Source organism: Acipenser ruthenus, chromosome 41 (assembly GCF_902713425.1).
Source record: "Acipenser ruthenus chromosome 41, fAciRut3.2 maternal haplotype, whole genome shotgun sequence".
NCBI lineage: Eukaryota > Metazoa > Chordata > Actinopteri > Acipenseriformes > Acipenseridae > Acipenser > Acipenser ruthenus.
Window position 1 is genome coordinate 487,817 of NC_081229.1, and position 18,291 is coordinate 506,107.

The 18,291-nt window shown below is 38.4% G+C and overlaps 2 protein-coding genes across 6 annotated transcripts; both read left to right on the top strand.

Annotated features, from left to right (window-relative positions):
* The first annotated feature begins 1,810 nt into the window (after positions 1-1,810).
* On the top strand, positions 1,811-6,042 carry LOC117433937 (hematopoietic cell signal transducer). 4 transcript variants are annotated; one of them, XM_034056384.3, is made up of 5 exons: positions 1,811-2,007; positions 4,200-4,272; positions 4,805-4,831; positions 5,001-5,132; positions 5,257-6,042. In XM_034056384.3, exons 2-5 carry the CDS (start codon positions 4,221-4,223, stop codon positions 5,313-5,315), a joined length of 270 nt encoding a protein of 89 aa, XP_033912275.3. In that variant the 5' UTR covers positions 1,811-2,007; positions 4,200-4,220; the 3' UTR covers positions 5,316-6,042. The 4 variants fall into 4 exon arrangements, with proteins under 4 accessions (XP_033912275.3, XP_033912274.3, XP_033912273.3 ...); XM_034056383.3 differs by having other exon boundaries at positions 1,888-2,007; positions 4,128-4,272; XM_034056382.3 differs by lacking the exon at positions 1,811-2,007 and adding an exon at positions 3,917-4,086 and having other exon boundaries at positions 5,260-6,042.
* Positions 6,043-8,560: 2,518 nt separating this feature from the next.
* On the top strand, positions 8,561-13,056 carry LOC117972157 (TYRO protein tyrosine kinase-binding protein-like). 2 transcript variants are annotated; one of them, XR_009311393.1, is made up of 6 exons: positions 8,561-8,733; positions 9,638-9,658; positions 10,180-10,320; positions 11,554-11,612; positions 12,620-12,782; positions 12,836-13,056. XR_009311393.1 is itself a non-coding variant. In XM_034920516.2 (5 exons), the coding sequence occupies exons 1-5, from the start codon at positions 8,679-8,681 to the stop codon at positions 12,671-12,673; spliced, it is 330 nt and encodes a 109-aa protein (XP_034776407.1). In that variant the 5' UTR covers positions 8,561-8,678; the 3' UTR covers positions 12,674-13,056. The 2 variants fall into 2 exon arrangements, 1 of the variants encoding a protein (XP_034776407.1); XM_034920516.2 differs by having other exon boundaries at positions 12,620-13,056.
* Positions 13,057-18,291: the final 5,235 nt, after the last annotated feature.

Below are 18,291 nucleotides of genomic sequence, written 5' to 3' on the forward strand. Positions count from 1 at the left end.
CGAGGGCCTGAATCTGAGAACTAGTTCTTAGAACAGTGTTGGGATGTTGTTTCTGAGCATGGAACACAAGAGAAACTGTATGAAAAATAATATTTCTCAAATCCTGTTTGAAATCACACAACTCACACATACTTTATTAACTAGTATTACTGATACATTAAAACATGTTATACATGTAACATAGTTTACACACGCTTTATAAATACATAAACGTAAATATGTGGGGTCACATTATACCTAGTTATAACACGTTAATCTGGTATTGTACCAAATATGATGATGCATTCCACTGAAAATAGATGCTACCCTGTGTGTCTTTCTAAACACCTTAGAGACCGACAGTATATAACAAGCGGAGGTGCGTGACAGGTGAGATTCAAGGAATGTCTTTGCTGTCTTCAACCACCAAGCATTGATACTGAAATCTTTTCCGTCCACTGATCATGACCCGATCGCTCATAGGCGGTCTGCAACTGAAAGTAGCGTAGGTGTAGACAGACAGGTCCTGTTCCACATGGCTTGGTTTCTAAAGGCAGGTATCGTTCAATCTCACTGCAGAAAAGGAGGAGGAGAACAAGTGATATGTGCCGAGATTTGACAGGATATTTGCATTCAGCTTGTGTTGCTGTATGACAAGTTCACACGCAAGACATATTGATGGGATTCCCCAGTGTCCAAATCTACAGTATTGATCTATGTGTGAATCTAGCAATGGCCACTTCATCACCCACACTGGCTTTTTGTGTACCTCTTGGTGCCTACAGGACACAAAAAAACACACAAAAAAACAGACTGTGAACAATTGCACTAGTTTTAGTATTGCTATATTGTGTAGGCTCTGCCTGTGGTATAATCCCATTCCATGCGTTGTGTGTAGAGAGTCTCTTATTTTACATCACCTGTTGCAGTTTGGTCAAGGTGGCAGGTTCTGACTGCTTAAACTGTGCAACGCGCTGCAACAAGAGAGAAATCCCAGCGTGCCACTGAAAAACATAGATTTAAGACCTTGACTCTTTGTATCATAGATTAGGCCTGCTATAGTATAATCTGATTCACTGTTGATTGCAATATATATATCTAAGAGTCTCTTAGAACAAAAGCTCATTTTACACAGTATTTTTTTTTTTTGCTTCTTGTTGATATCATCTCCCTTCTCTAACTAGCAAGTACTGTTGTGGTCACATCTCCACCTCTCTGCTCAAATCTTTGGTGAGCGGAAATTACTGGCCTGTTTCCTTTGTAATCTGTGGGCTAAGCGTCACATTAGAATCCAAAGAAGAGAGCAGAAAGGTCTCTCTGGAAAGTTTTAGACAAAGAGAGACAGAGACAGAGACAGAGAGAGAGAGAGAGAGAGAGAGAGAGAGAGAGAGAGAGAGAGAGAGAGAGAGAGAGGTGCAAAATGCAACATTAAAATGATGTTTTGATGGAATGTATTACTCATTTCTGAATTTTTTTTTGTTAAGAATTTTAATAAGAAAATTCATCAGAGCTTACCTGTTTGTTTTTGGTTTGTAATGTGGAAAGTCGGCTCGAATTGTTGATAAGCAGAACCCCGTGTTCTTGATGGAACATGCACTGAAAAAAGTAAAACCTCAAATGAACCCGACACAGTCGGTCTTGCTTCCACGTTAAAAAATAGTTTTATGCATGTCTATATTTCATTTAAAAAATGTAGTTACAGGGGGGTTCAGCTCGTTGGTTGAAGCTGCTTTTCACTGGGGAGCTGTTGAGATGTTCTGAAAATTAATTAACAATGTGTTTCAGGAAGTATTCAGCTCATGAAATAAACACGCAGAGCACGATGCCAGTCTGTTAATGTGAAGAATGGTGCATGCTGCAGGCGGGCCGTTGAGGTTAAGGTGGGATTTCCATTGCTGAGACTCACTCGAGATGAGGGGGGACAGGACAGACGTCAGTAGTTGAGATTCTGAGACCTGATCTGGTGCTGCTTTTACATCTTCCCTTTGAAGACCAGGGTGCAGTGTCCAGACAGAGACTCTACAGAAGGTAAGACTCCTCCACCTGCTTGCTTTATTTTATTATAAATACATTCTTGAGTTTTGACTTTAACAAAAGCATGCTGGATAGGAAAACAATGTGTCCTGCTCTTTCTTTCTTTCTTTCTTTCGTTCGTTCTTTATCTGTGGGTGTTTCCCTTATAAAAGTCTGCACTGCAAATGTGCAGTTTATCAGGATTTAAATACAACAAAAAATACAGCACATTATTCATTTTACACATGATTATAAAACAACAATACTACCCAAACAAATACAATCATGAATAGGTGTGGACTGTAACATGAAACAAGGTTTATTTCATACAGTACTGATGTAATATAATGTACTACTGTTTGTAGTTACTGGGTAATTACATGTTTATCAATGATGTTAAAAGTCTGTTGCCAGCAAGTTTAGTGTTTGTAAACTTTCTCGATGTACTGGTGAGAGAAAACGACACAAGCCCTTCCTGCATCCTGTAATAAAACAAGAAAAAGAGCTGGACAATCGGAATAAAAACATGATATTAAAGTACCTTACATGACCTGGGGTTGGTTAACCGTTTCAAATGCTTTGCCTCTTACATTCTCAGTGCGAGATCAATACTCTCAGTACAGACAGGACTTGTAACATGAATGTACATTGGTTCACTTAGATATCTGTATATTTGACAGCATTAAACTGTTGGCAAACTGAGAGCCGTTAACTGTAAAATATTAAGGCTACACTGCTGGTACCATTTCGATAACAATTTGGGTTCAGCACCTGTACTTGGGGTATGGGGGGGGGAGGGGTCCCTGCAACGCACTATACAGATGCCCCCAATTTAACTGTAAACCTTCTCTTCCACCCAAATGCTGACGTCATTGCAATGATCCAGGAGCAGATAGCCCGTGTTCCTTTACAGAAACTGCTTTTCTGAGAAGTGCCTTGTTCAACAGTCATGACATCACGGCCTGCTAAAGTGCAAGCCTGTTTTGTTTTGTCTGCTTCTCACAGCGACCAAGACTTACAGCTGTCCACGAGATCTCTACCTTATAAAGGGAAACTGTTAGACTCTCACAGAAAATCATGCATGTTTGACATCACTAGACCCAGTTATAATGAATGGTATTATTTTACTTACAATGCTATCACACTGTTTTTTTTATTGTTAATGTTTTTGATTTAATTGAGTTGAATCTTTGGGTGCTTTTAGTGTTGTGGGCGGTCAAACACCTCAAACATATATTACAGATTCTCTTCATAAAGTGTTAACTCATGGTTGTGTTGGTTTGTTTTTAAATCTGTTTTTATGAATAAAATCAATTTTGATATTCTCAAAACTGTTATGGATTATTGACGGGTCCATTCACAACAGTAAAGAACAGTTTCATAAATATGTGTTTTATTTTAATGATGAAAAAAATAAACTTGTGAGGTAAAGCTTTGTGAATAGAACCCGGTATTTCAAGTCCTTTTAAAGAATTTGTGAATACGGCTACTGTGCCAACTTTCTAGGTCTTCCTTTTTAGATTATTAAACAGGGATGCACAGGTTATATGAGACAGAGAAATCAAAGTGTTACTTAAATACACAGCTTTACACACTGAAGCTGTAGCTCAGGGCTGTCCAATCCCAGTCCTGGAGGGCCATTCCACTGCAGGCATGACAGGTAAAATGACATCATTAACTACTTCAGGGTCTGGAGGGAGGTTTAATTGGTTCAATTAAACAATTAAAAACAGGATTAGGAAAAATACCAGGAGTGGAAGGGCCAGCTCTGGCCACGCCTGCTGTAGCCACTTACATTGGGAGAAAGGGGTCAGGGGTCAGACTGGGGGCGCACATGATCCCTCTCCGGTTCAGTTTGTTTATGTTCCCCAAAGCTCTATGAACACAAGCCCCGCCCCCCTTGAAATATACTCGCTGTAATACTGGAACATCACCGGCAACTCGTCACATGACTCTGCTGCTGCTTGCTGCCATGGTGTAGGAGGCTATAAATGACACGGCTCAGGAAGCAAGATAGACACTAGAAAAAAGGGGATTTATTCCTGCTTGATATTACAGGAGATGTATACAGCTGTGAACTCAGGCTTCGAAAAGGTAACAATCTTCAATGTATCTTTCTTTCGATATATCCACAGGTTCTATATATCTACCTATGCAGCTCTGTCTGTCTCTCCGCTGACTGTATCTAATAACCTGTATTTGGACAGGTGGAGAGCGTTGAACAGGAAATGGCAGACAGGGTGATATTCTCGGCCCTCGCTGTGCTGCTCTGCTTATCTGGTAAGTGTTTGGTTGTAGAACCCACTGCAGCTTCTCTGTCTGGCAATCGCCCAGAACCACTCCGCTCCCTCCTGATCGCTTCTCTCCATGCACTGCCTATCGTCTTCCAATTACTAAAAAACGGGCAGCTAGGATAGCAAGGTTTTGAACCTTGCACAAGCCCCTGTGTCTGATTTTGAGTTCATTGGTTAACTACATAGCATATGTTTGATTTAGTTAAATGTTAAATTTGTACTTTCATGGAGGATATTAGTATTAGGCTTTTGCTCCAATGCAAGGGTGTACTGCAATCTTTTCTTGTTGAATGAACAAACAAACCGATAAATACCTAATAAACTTGTAAGAATTTCATCTGCTTGGCTAAGACTTTTTTAAGGGTTCCATTACAAACACTTACTGAAACCTGCCAATTGGAGTAAATAGCTTCGAGAATGTAGCCCATACTGTTGGCTACATCTAGTTATAGGAACACCATGCTTGTGCAGTTCCAGTACAGTACATGAATGGTAATGATTTCACATGTCTTTCTCAGGTGCGGTGCTTGGACAACAACAGCCAGGTATTACTGTCTTTATTGAGGTATTGGCATGTGGTGGCGCCCACAGATATTCAGAAAGTTAACCATAGTTTCAATAACAGTTTTAGTGAATTGAGGTTTGTGAAAAGAAAAATCAGTTTTAGTGCAGTGGTATTAAGATCATTAAAATGGACCCTCGTGTGTTCCCTAGACTGCAGTCACTGCTATAAGATCGAACCCGGGGTCATGGCGGGGATCATTGCCACAGACGTGGTTCTGACTGTCCTCATCGTGGTCTTTGTCTATTACTTGGCCAGCCGAAGGAGGGAGAAGAAGGAAAAAGGTATCAATATGATTGTAAATATGATACAAATGCTGTTTTCTGGCATTGTGCTTTATCGTAACATTGGTATTAATTCCCTCAAACAGCTGTGCTATTGCTTTATTCTTATCTGTTTCTCCAACAGCAGACAAGGTCTATATAAACATGCCTAACATGGAGCGGAGACCCTACCTGAAGTCATGAAGGCAATACAGCTTCAAGTCCCAGCATCATTTATCCTGAAATCAAAGAGGTGTCTTCCATGTGGAGGGCATCCTACCGTACAATAAATCTCTGTTTCTTAAGCACTATAGCATTTATCGATTGATGTTGTTATTTTGTAGAAGGATTTAGCATAGTATAGGGAAAGCAAGGTGCAAACTGCAAAACTTGTAAAGGGGCGCTATGGGCTCGCCTAGACCTCTTGAAGAGGCTGTTCATTTCTAAGTTTTGAATACTCAACATGCTTGCACTTCTTAAAGTCTAATTTGTTTGGGTAATCATCTTGTTTTTGATGCTGTTTGTGGCATCATTTCCAGTGGTGTTGCAAATCACTTAGTTCTTCCCCTGTGGAAATGTAAAAGCTGTTTATCTTCCAGCTAACTGCAGTCTGCCAGCTTCTAAGCAGCTTGGGTGATAAAGTATAGAACCCTGCAGGTTACAGCGGAATACAATAGCTCTGCATCAGCAGTCACATGGCAAGTCCACAGCCAGGAGCTGCGGATACATGCACAGCAGGAAACAACTATTAAACCTCAATAACGGATCAAACCACAATCAGAAAGTCTGCAAACGTCATCAAAGGGAAAGTGAAAAAAGTGAACAGCGGAATATACAGTACTCTGCATTTTTATAATTATTATTATTGTTATCATTTGTGTGTGTGTGTGTATATCTGAAAGAATAAATAAAGCAACATTTTCTGCTGCAAGTTTTTTCATGGATGTTATTTACCCAACTGCTAATCAACAGCCTCTAGACTCTGGGGTGGGGTGGCTGGTTTGCATGGTGCTACGGCTGCACCTTCTTTTTCACAATGCTTATTAGTACATGCAAATCTTCATCTCTCAATCACTTGAATACAGTGAGCGCGGTTGACAGTTGTGAATTAAGCAGTTTCCAGCTGGGTGACTCCTTTTGTAACACTGCCCTCTTGTGGATGTCTCTATGATCGCACTCTACTGTATTTGTTTATTACTGAATTGAAAGGGAGGATGAGCAAGTCATTTAAAGAAACATGTTCTTACCTTTCTCCTTACTACTGTCTCACGAGTCTCTTGTTCCTCTTTGGATAGTTTGAGTTTATTTTCATGCGGTCTCCTGAGAAGTGAGAGTTTGCTTTGTTTTGAAGGGTCCATGGCACTTTCATTTTCACCTCCTGTAAGCGTTCTACACAATTCAGGTATCACTTCTTCATTATTTTAGAAACATAGACACGGGCTAAACTGTACAGATACTTTCATACACTTTTTAAAAACTGTACATTAAAAGATCAATATTCTTGACAGTTGTGCAAGCTTTGAAAAACTAAGTAGGATCCTGGTAAAGATTCTTGTAGGATACTTCTCACACACAGGCACACACACATGAGAACTGTGGAAATATAAATTTAGAATGACGAATGTAAAAAAAAAATAATAATAAAAAAACACAGACAATTTGTTTTAACAGTATAAAAATAAATACATAGAGGACATTAAAACTGCAGTGTCATTGCAGTAGACTGGCATAAGCCATTGAAATGTGTCATTAGCGTCTGTCTGTGTGTCATCGTGTGTAAGTTCTGTGCTTCTCTCAGATACACCCACATTACTCCCCCTCCTACCGTGGACTGCGGGGGAGCGGGGGTGATTCACTAAAGAGGCTGGGAGATCCAGCAGACTGGCCTAAGAACGACTGGGGTACTGGGCTTATACAATGATCCAGGTAATTTCAGCCAGTCACTTGAGAAGACTGGTGTATCCCATATACGACACATGCAGATGCGTAGACCAATGACTCTGTTAAATGCTGATTTAATGTTAATTTATTTGATACAAAATCCAAATGGACTGAAATGAAATGGAACAGGTACAGATGAAGGGATTATGTTTATTAATTGCTCCCAGGACTTCTGCTTCATAATCTAAATTTGTGGGTACCACTGGGCGCGTGTGTTGCATATTTTTGTAATTGTGGTTGTATAAAACATATAAGCACACACTTTTAGAGGCAGAGAAATGCACAGATGTTTCAACTTGAAGTACAAACTAGATTATGAAAAAGCCATTGGGTACCCCCATCACATCATCGCATGTTTTCAATGCTCAAATCCATCAGTTGTAACTCTTTGGGCATTGGCAGCAATAATTCTGTGAAACTTTAAATGCAGGCAGGCAGGCTGCAAAGAAGGATTTCCGCTGGTAGCGAGGTGCTGACCTAAAAGAGCTGGTGCACGGAAAGTAAAAAATAGGTGACAGATATAGCAGCTGGACTGGTCTGTGGTCTGACAGTTACATTTCTATACTGACTATTATTTAACCACTGTTGTTGTTGCTGTTTTGTACTTTTTAAAGTCAGTCTAAATGTATAAACTCAGGGCTGTATAGTAAATCCCTTCATAGTGTCTGATTCCCCTCCAACATGCAGACAAGCCATGTGATAAAGTGGCTGGACTGGTTAGTGGGACCGGATTGGTGGGAAACTTAAAAAAAAACTGCAAGAATGTGGTCAGGCCGATTTGGTTAATTGATTGCAATTTGACCTGACCACATATATGGAGGAGCTGGGCATTGGCTCAAAACATTATCTCTGCTCAACGTGCCAGAGCAGCAGGTTGTGCTCTCTGTGTTTGTCTCACCATGATAGCAAAGCTTGAGTGATTGTATTTATTTGTTTGTTTGCTTTGTTATAAAAAGTCACTACCACATGCTTTCACTGCAATCTCCTACATTAGCTATTCCTGCAGGCCTACCAACGCTACCCTTTCCACAAAGGAACTTTCTATGAAAATGATTAAATTAGAAAGCTCAGTAAATGGCAAGCTCAACAAAATCATTTATAAATGCAAAAACAAGATTCAAGATTTGGTGCGTGACAATAATTCAGTTTTTGCAGGGGCTTTGTTTGCAGTTAAAATAGATTTATAGATAGAGTGAAAGACTGACATTCAGACAAATACAGAGAGGGAACCAGACAGGCACTTTTTTTTTACCTTGAATTGATTCATTTACTCTTTTGACTCAAATGCTTTGAAAACCAGCCTCCATGGTAAAGCCTTGTGATATGTTCCACACTGAGATATAATGTAAAGTTATTTAAAGATAGTGTTATCACTAGTGTGCCTCTGTGTGCCTGTGTGTGTAAGTATGCTCTTTAATGAGAATGAGGCTACTTGTGGTCAGTGGACAGACTCTGATGTCACACAGTCAGAATAGACACTGATACTTCCTCATTTTCTGTTTTCAGCAGTCACAAGCTGTTCCATTACATTGCCAGAGAAAAAGAAGCAGAGTTCTCCATCTTGGTGTCAGAAAAGTAACAAGCTCTTTTGTCTTTAATTAAAGCATAACAGCAGACTTCCAGGGAATGGGAAGGCGAGGTTTATCTTCAGCAGTGCTGCTCATCCTAGCAGGGGTGTGTGGTGAGTAGCGCAGCTCCACTATTATCGAGCTGGTTATGCAATCTATTTTCCAGAAGAAGAAAACAAGGGGGAAAAATAGCATTTTTAAATCTATTGCTAAAAATATATATTTTTGAAGTTCCTGTGTCACAAACTGGGGATGACGCTGTGCAAAGAATACTACGATAATCATTGTAATAAATATGGGGTCTGCAGGTCTCCACTCTGACAGAGTGGCACAGCTGGAATTTAAAATACTAATGCATTAAAATAACAACATTTGCAAACTCATTTGTAAATACTTGGAAGGGGATTTCTGTTATAAATCATTAATGAAATTATCTATGTGTTATAAATTACAAGAGTTGACAGTTTATAATAATAATAATAATAATAATAATAATAATAATAATTGTATAATGAAACCTGATGACATTTGTTATAAGAGCATATGTAAAATAAAATACAATTATATTAAACAGTTATTGCTTATTAATAATTTTAAACACTTTTAATAACACATTTAGAAATATTTTAGAAATTGATCCTTAAACAAAAATGTGTCCTTTCTATTAAATCGTAACTCTGGCTTTCTCTCCTGTGTTCTTATTCAATGAATATTCAGGTTTTTTTGTATTTTTATTGTGTAAAAGAGTCTTACGCTACATTAACATCCTACAATCCGAACATCTCTAAGTAACCAGCAGCACAGTGGAGCCGCACACTACTTGACATTTTATTTAAAAGAGGAACAACAAAAAAAAGATGACGCTTCTCATTACCAATGCAAAACAAAAAGCAGATATTCTAACCACCCAGTTGGAAAAATGCCCATTTGCACGGTTTGTACGATGGCAGTCCTAGGAGAAAGCATGATGGTTTTTGGGGTATTATTTAATAATATTATTACTTTCTGTCTTTCTAGGTTCTGTGCGTGGGCAGCAAAGTAAGTGTGCATTTTTATAATTTAAACTTAAGTTATTGTTATGAGAAGAGTTTGGTTCCTGACACCTAACCACTTTATACTTTGTATCTACAGTTGAAACTAATCAGGAACCAGCAGTTTATCAGTAGCATGGCATTCACATCCTCTTTTCACATCCGCTATGACAGTAACAAATACTAAACAGTTAAATCCTCAATTAAAGGGTGTCCAGTAATAATGTTAATAAACCTCACATAGAGGTATGAAAATTGATTTTACTTTACTTCCAGCCTTGTAAACCTAGTCTTTCGGACATATTCATCTGAAAGCATGGTTTCAAAAGTGAGTTTTCTTTAGCCCGGTGTCGTACCACATATCACGTTATAAAATTAAAATAAAGGTTTACTGTAACATGTGTTTCTTTCACATTCGAGACCTTTATAGTGAATGGAATTCCTCAACCGTTAACTTGTATGGAATTGTTTTATAAGCAACAAGCGCTTTGAGACAGACCCCTGTTGACTCTCTCCCCTGATCTCCAGACTGCAAATCCTGTTACCAGATGGACATGGGCGCCATTATTGGGATCATCATTGGAGACATCATCCTCACGGTCCTCATTGCTCTCTCTGTCTTTTGCTTTGCCAACCGCATCAATAAGAGCCGCCTGGAGGCACTGAAAGGTGAGTGTCAGGGAGGGGTTTCAGAACAGTCTGAAAATAGGACACTGAGATGGAAGGATGGATGGATGAAGAGAAAGGGTTATGCAGGTTCCCTTAGTGGGTGCTGTTTACATAGTTTACACATGATCTACCTTTTGAGCTGTAATAAAGCCAGCACTTTGTGCTGGATAGCCACTGACAGCATGTCGACTGTGGCAACAGCCAGTAAACTTTGTGCGCCTTTATTGTGCCTAAACAATATTGTCTGGGAATCAAGGCTTCCACTGGGATTGAATTCCATATGGGTTGAAACAACTGAATGATAGCAGATAGTGGCTCTGTGGCTTATGTCTTTCTCCGTCATTGTTGTTTAGTACCCAAGTCACTCTATCACTACCATGCACAGAGACAGTTTGCATGTAGTCTGATATCGGTGTGGCGAATGGGTACTGGAATGAATTACCGGCTCAGTGTTTGGGTTTGTTCTCCATGAGGTGCCATTCTCCCAATGGCAGCCTCATACTACTGCAGCTACCTCTGTGCTACCGTCACCCGTTAGCGGAGAACCATTTACGGTTAGTCTCCTATATAAACACACACACACATTATTATGAGGTTGTTATGAGGACGAGTCTGGCATAGTGGGGGAAATACAGCTCTCGGCTCCACCAGTGCATCACTTCCTCTTTCTTCTACTTTATGACCATTGGTCAACTCTGTGTTCTCTGAGAACTTGTTGCAATGCGCCCACTTCCTGTTACACAACACACAGGCAAGCAGAAAAAATAAATACTTAAAAACAAATAAACATAGCATTTCTACAATAAAAAAGTAAATGCTAAGCAACTAACTTAGTTTTTTGCTAACTGCTACATCATTAAATTACTGAAAATGTACATATAATAAAGCACATGACTACATTTTAAACCCAGAATGATGTGGTTTACTCAGATGAAAGCTTTAGCCAGAAAAAAAACAGCAGCTGCTATGTGTAGACAGACATCATGCAGTTTTCTGACAGACCTAAAAGCATCGTCTCCGAGTAATAATGAAATGGTGTTTTTCTACGGCCACTCTGTTTTTCCTGACGCTATCTTTCCCACTGGAAAACTGAGCAGATGATGTCGGTCGGTCAGCCAGGATCGCGGAGAACGAAGAACTCTCACAACTCAAGCTCCTAACTCATTCTGAATCCTCTGTTCTGTCTCTCTTTGACTGCATCCAGACACTAACGCTAAACCTTTTTCTTTGCAGGGAACAGTGACATCAAAATGAAAGGAAAGGGGTCCGCAGACAAACAGTCTACATACGAGGTGAGGGCAGCATTTACTTGGGCATCGGGAGAGGTTGGGCAGCATTTACTTGGGTATTGGGAGGGGTTGGGCAGCTGAGAATGTTCTTACTTTGAGTTGTAACTTTACACTTAATCCAGGACACAACACATCACTATCTGCAGATCACAAGCTCACACTGATGTGTGTGATAATGGAAACACTTTAATCTACATGTGGTTACAGTTTTTCAGCTATGGCTAAAAGTTTTGCATCCCCTACAAATGTAGACATAATAAAAATGAAACAAAAACTATATGAACATAATTTAGATATTTTATTGTAATCAAAGAAACTACAAAATAATATTGCAAGTGTCTACCGGAAGCCATAATAGTAGCACAGTATTTCATGTTAGATTTCAAAATGTTTAAATGTCACTTTTCCTTAAGTATATGGAAAACTACAAAGCGGTATGTAATTCAATATGTCAACGTAACATTATCCAGCAGGTTTCATTTGACTTTATGACGCAAAATTAGTTAATTCTATAGGGTGATGCAAATCTTTTGGCCATAGCTTTATATAACACAGAAAATGTGCTATGAAAGATGTTCTAAACAACATCAGCAGGCTATAGCTGTTTTAAAATGTTTTCTAAACCCTTTAACAATTAACAATTAATATTTTATCATCAGTTCTTTTTTTATGATTTTTAGAAAGATAAAAAAATCAACCACTGACTAATTTGTGAGAAGACAAGCCTTAATGAGACACATATTCATGCCAAAATAAATCACATCTTATTTGTCATTAAAGAACCATTTAGTGGACTGCAAGTATCTATGCAATGTTTCTGGTATCAAAGTACACACCTCCGTTATGATACACCATTAAAAATATCTTGTAAATAAAACAATCGCAGCCCATCTATAGAGTGCTTTCTTCACAATACTGACTGATATGATCTCACACTTGATCTAGGTTCTTCGCACAGGCGTTTGACACGGAGGTAATCTGTTCATCTCATGGTTTTTTATTTTCTGTAGGAGCTTCAAAGACACAGACAAGACATCTACAGTGACCTGAGGCAAGGCAACTAATAAGAAGAAAAAGCAAATAAATAAAATAAGATCAATTTCGCTGCATAATCCATTTGTAGATTTGCCCTGTCCAAGAAACAGGGCTTCCCATGTTCATTTTAGTGTTATCAGGTTGTATTTTTGGTGTGATAGCAGGTGGCAAAAAACTAAGCTGGACTTTTGATTGAATTGAAATATTTTACTTGCTGTCTTTAGACTGTGCAGAGCTTGTCTTGAAAGGAGCCCGGAGAGTGAAAATATAGCAGCCATACAATGTACTTTTATATGCTAATATGAGTAAATACTTTTTTTTAGTGCTTGTATAAACCTGCAAAACTGCACCTTTTTTGTAAGAGAAAGTTAACAACGTATACACATGTTCAATAAATGAACCTCACACATTGCATTTTACTAATTTTGTAACAAGCTATGGGAACACAAAGACACTTTTAAGGAACAGTGGCGCTAGTTCCAGGAGACCAGGACCTATAGAGGCAACTTTGCTGTATGTGTGCCAGCAGTGCCTGAAACCTAGTCTCCTGAAACCAGCCTCTTTGTATTTGATTCATTTTAACACCAAGTCAGCATACTTAAATCTGACTTTATTTTATAATGAGAATCGATCAGTAAATGTTGCACGCTCCTTTAAAGAACTTTTTAGATCTTAGCTCCTGTACATACATACACAGAGGAATAGGAGGGTTGTGTTTCCTGTTGCAAAACATTATTTATAAAGTAACACTGTTCCCCTTTTCTTCTGTGAAGACGAGTTTCCATTCCCTGTATTCAATCCAACAGGAACTTGCAAATGCACATATAATGAAACAAATCATCTTTTCCATCAACCCCCAACTGTCAAGAACACAAAGCATGTTGTTTAACTCGTGGGTCTTCAGTCTGCCCGAGGCAACAGCAAGGTGACATTCAGATTGGGCATTTGGAATTGGGGATAAGACAGGGGGTAATCCCTTTCATATGCCCTCTAAATGTAAAAATGCCAGGGTGTCCCACTTAAATAATTTAAACAAAGCTAGTAACTATTTAGATCAGTCATGAAAAGTTCAAATGATTTAGCTGTGAGAAAGTAAACCCTTCTAGTTTGTTCATTTATAAAATGCAGATAAACTTGTCAGTGCAGATACACTGTAGAGAACGTGTGCTGGGTTTAGGGTTCGGAGGCTGGCCCTAGGCTATAAACCAAGGCAATTTTTCAGGCATTGCCCAAAACAAACAATAAATACATTTAAAAGTTTCGTAGGGAGGGTCCAAAGGAACTGTAGCTAGTTTGATTTATTCATTGAATTGTATCTGAGGGAGCAATACAGCTGAGTTTTCTCCCCACATATTCTGCACACTGGGTTCACATAACTTTATCACGGTTGGGTGTTAACCAGTAGAGTTTTGTCAAGATGCCATGGTAATCTTTGTGTGTGTGTGTGTTCTTTATTCTTGTCAAGTATAAAGTGACTGCAAATATTATTCAGACAGCTGTTCTGCATATCGGTATCAATAGTTGTACATGCTGTGTATAAAATACAATCCCAGTAAAACACTGACACAAAAACAGAGAATAGCCCTATTAAGGGTTTAGTCCACATTTTTATGAAAGGTCATTTTAGCAGCTGCATTTGCTGGTTGGGATGAGGAATCTCAACTTAACTCAATTTTACTTCTACTGGCTACCCAATACATTTACCAATTTCCCTCTGCTGTTTACCGCTGTCAGAGTTTAACATTTGCTCTGCTTACACAGGTGAATGGCTTAATAACCAAAATCCCCTACTCCAGTGAGCTTGGTGAAGTTGTTATAAATAACTTTTTTTGCACTCGCTATCTGATTATCTATAAACTTGAAATGTTATGCGCAACACAGTTGTAAATCTGCTATTTTAGATATAACTCCTGCTTTTATTGAGCTCCCTTCTCTAGGCATGAAGTACATGTACTGAGGAAGAGGTACTAATTAATCGCACCAGGACATTTTATTGGAATTTGTATTTCTGGTTGTACCATTCATGTTGCTTGATAACCTATTAGCAAAAAATTGTATAAATCTAATGGACGAGAATGAAAACCATGTCATAAAACACAGAGCTCATTTTCCGTTTAACAAATAAAACCAAAAAACCCCCCAAAAAACCAATATTGACATCTTGTTTCTAATGACAAACTGTTTTAAATCTGGAATCAAGTTTGCAATTGGTTTACTGGCTCGCTGTCAGAAACCTGTTCCTCCAATGCAAACTGTGAGTGGAAGACGGGAGCAGCAACAGAGCTAAGAGTGTCCAAAGTGCTGCATTTACAAAAAAATCCTGTTTGTCAGTAAAAATCGCTTTGGGAGTTTTTACTGAAACTAAGATTAACATTATCTTGCATATCTTGCTATGCCATGCCCTACAATTGGTAAATATCAAGTGTAACCGGTAACATTTTTGGAAAACAAATTTGGCTAATTGATGCTTTTGTATTATAGCTGTTAATTGTCAGATGTTAACTGAACAATGAAACAGCAGTTGCAGTTTACGTGGTGTTAAAGGTTTGTTAAATGATGCAATCCATTTGTGGTTTATCCCGATGTGGTTGATCAAATCAAGTAACTTTGTAGAAAGAGCACCCCAAAGTAAATAATTATAATAATTAACAGGTATATTAGTGTATTCAATTAGCTTGCTGGTCTACTGCTTTGGAGTGGAGCTACATTCCATCACACTAGAGCGATCTGCAGTGTTAAATAAGAGTTAATAAGATAATTTGAGGAATCTCAAAATATGAAGAGAGAACTAGTAACCAAGTCAACAAATACCATTGATGCCACATGCCAAAAGTCTTTTTGTATTTTATATGTCAACAGTATCAACCTCACCTACAGCAAAGAATGCTTTACTTACTTGACTATTGCCTGAATATTATGTTTTGACAACCACCAAAAATGTATGATCAGAGCCAAGTTTAGGAATGGGCAATGTGGGGCAAAGTAAAAAATTAATATGTACTTCAGATGATCAATAAATGTATTATTTTAAAGCACCACCATTTAGTGCTTAATCCGCACACTGAAAGAGAAATTAAGTAATACCTGTTTAACACATGAACGCAGATTGGCTCATCTGCTAAAGGCATGTCGACATCCGCTCTCGAGCTCCTGGGTGTAAAGAGGTAATTGGATTGGTGGTGGAATCGGAGGATGCCCGACATCAGTTCTTGTGGGGGATTGTGAGGGACTGCTGAGGTGAGGGAATGTACTTGGACAAAGTCTAGGTAAAATATTTTTTGGAACATGTGCAGCCTAGAGCAAGACATTGCTTGGCCATCAAAGGGGTCCGGTGTTGGGTCCACAATGTCTTAAAATGCCACTCTTCTTCTATGCTACTCACTTTACAGGAGTTTTTTAATGTTATGTGATTTATGTTCATCAACAGCCTGTGGTGCAAGAAGCTTCTCCAAATTGAAACATACAAAACGTTCTTGCAGTAGAACACTACAGCATTGTCAAGCTTTCTCCTCTTTCAATCGAATATGAAATTGCTGCTACCATAACTCTGATACCAGACTTTAACCACAAAACAATAATCTTTTTGTTCTGAAGGACTTCATTGTTCAATAATCTCCTAATATATCATTTCTCCAGAAGACCTTCTGCCATTATTTAAAGTCATGTTCTTGTTCAATGAAAACTAAAGTTGTTTTTTTCCTTTAACTGTATCAAAGTTTCTGACTGGTCCGTTTCAGTTGAGGCACTTGGGGCTTGATTGTAACAGGTGTAATAAAAGGCAGATTGTCGTCACTGTTTGATTTTGCACTCGGTAAAGAAAGAATGGGATGTTGGTGAAGCCTTTCTCACCCCGTAAAAGATTCAGCTGCTGAAAACTTAATGTGTTGTACGTACCTGAGATTAACTGTCTTTTTTGTTTTTTTTTTGTTTAATAAATATTCATAACCCCCAAGTCCAGCTTTCTTTTGTTTTCATCAATGCCAAACTAAAAACTGCTTGGCTACATGACAGACTGAAGGCTCAGTGACTCATCTAGCCTGGCCCATCTTTGTGATAACCCCCGCCCCAGGCTCCCAGGCACTGCGCCCACACACCCAGCAAACTATGCAATGAGCCTGGAGGTTCACATCACAGGAAGGTGTCAACACAATAAATCAGTTTAGCAAACTGATTTATTATGTTGTGCAACAGAGGCTTTATTCCTGGACTGTAGAAAATAACCAATGCATGTACAGTGAGGAAATTGAACAGTTAACATTGAAACAAACATACCCAGCTATCCAACCAGCACGACTGGTTTAAAACCCGAAAACCATCTTCTCTGACACCAGATTAAACCGGGGGGGGGGGGGGGGGGAATCCCTCTAACATTATTTATTTATTTATTTATTTTAAAAAGCTACCAAGTAAGGTTGGTTTAGCAGGAGGGAGATGTTAAATGCTAGATCTGGTAAATGTACACTACCCTGCTTTTAAACTCAATGTGTGGTGTAGTATTTCATGTATTCGTGTTTGAGAAACTGGTCTATCAGGATAGCAATTACTAATTCAACTGTGAATATTTCAATAGATCACTGATTACACTTGGCATAGCTCCTCTATAGTTTATTCTGCTATTTCCAGTAATGCATGGGTAGTGTTTTGACAATGACCACATTTCAATGTATGAGTCAGATGAGATACATTAGAAAGCAAAACCCTACTTGGACGGGACACGCTTTCCGCCAAGCAAAGCTTTCAATTTTTCTTTATTTTTTTTTTACCTACAGTAAGTTCAATAATTTCGATCTTTTTCCAATTTTTTTTTAAACATGATTTTCAAATGCATCATTTTTTTTTTTTTTTTTTTTGTCAACCTTAGCATTGATGGTGATACCGATTAGGTAGATTCATAGATGCCCTGAAGTGCAAGGCCTGGTTTTCCAGTTTGTCCACAAAGTTACTTATCATACCAAAGGGCTCAGGTTAATATCTCACTTCTTGACAAGTGATTTCTCTATAACAAAGAAGCACAAGCAACTCAATCCAAGTAGACAGATCTAGTTTATTTACCCCTGCATAATACAATGAAACACTAAGTACTGTACTTTCAAATCTCATTTTCAAAGGTAGTTTGTATTGTTATTTTGTATAGTACTCTTTTTTTACTGTTATAAGTGGTTATTTTTGTAATTACTTTAACTGTTGCTTTTTTTATATAAACTTTTTGACAAGTCTGTGTTTAAGGTGTGTTTGACCCGAGTCCAGTTGCCAGCCATAGATATAAATAATGGCCATCTAGCAAACACCTGCTGCACTCTTGAAATATTAAAATGAAACTGCAGTTTTTTGAAAAGTTAATCAGAATATTAGTTTTATCAAAAGGTCATGCTTCTACGGGGCAGTCAATCAAACAGCACTACTCTGACGTTTCCTGAAAACTGTGTCTTTTACAAGCACAATAATCAACTGTGAAATCACTTATATTTATAAATAGGGAATAAAAGATTAATGAACAAAGAGAAAAAAACAAGAAGGGCTAATTAAGTAACTCCAACTCAAATTGCATTATAAGACCAGCATTGTGCAACAATTTCAATGCATTTGTACAACAACATCCCAATGCAAATGAACTAAGAATATAGGTCACAACTTGTCCTCAGCATTG

What these genes read in the sequence shown, in the direction of transcription:
- LOC117433937 (XM_034056381.3), top strand. Translation starts at nt 4,054, where the DNA reads ATGTATACAGCTGTGAACTCAGGCTTCGAAAAG. An exon ending in TGAACTCAGGCTTCGAAAAG is followed by an intron (nt 4,087 to 4,199) that starts GTAACAATCTTC and finishes GTATTTGGACAG; the next exon opens with GTGGAGAGCGTTGAACAGGA. An exon ending in GAGGGAGAAGAAGGAAAAAG is followed by an intron (nt 5,133 to 5,256) that starts GTATCAATATGA and finishes TTTCTCCAACAG; the next exon opens with CAGACAAGGTCTATATAAAC.
- LOC117972157 (XM_034920516.2), top strand. Translation starts at nt 8,679, where the DNA reads ATGGGAAGGCGAGGTTTATCTTCAGCAGTGCTGCTCATCCTAGCAGGG. An exon ending in CATCCTAGCAGGGGTGTGTG is followed by an intron (nt 8,734 to 9,637) that starts GTGAGTAGCGCA and finishes CTGTCTTTCTAG; the next exon opens with GTTCTGTGCGTGGGCAGCAA. An exon ending in TTCTGTGCGTGGGCAGCAAA is followed by an intron (nt 9,659 to 10,179) that starts GTAAGTGTGCAT and finishes CCTGATCTCCAG; the next exon opens with ACTGCAAATCCTGTTACCAG.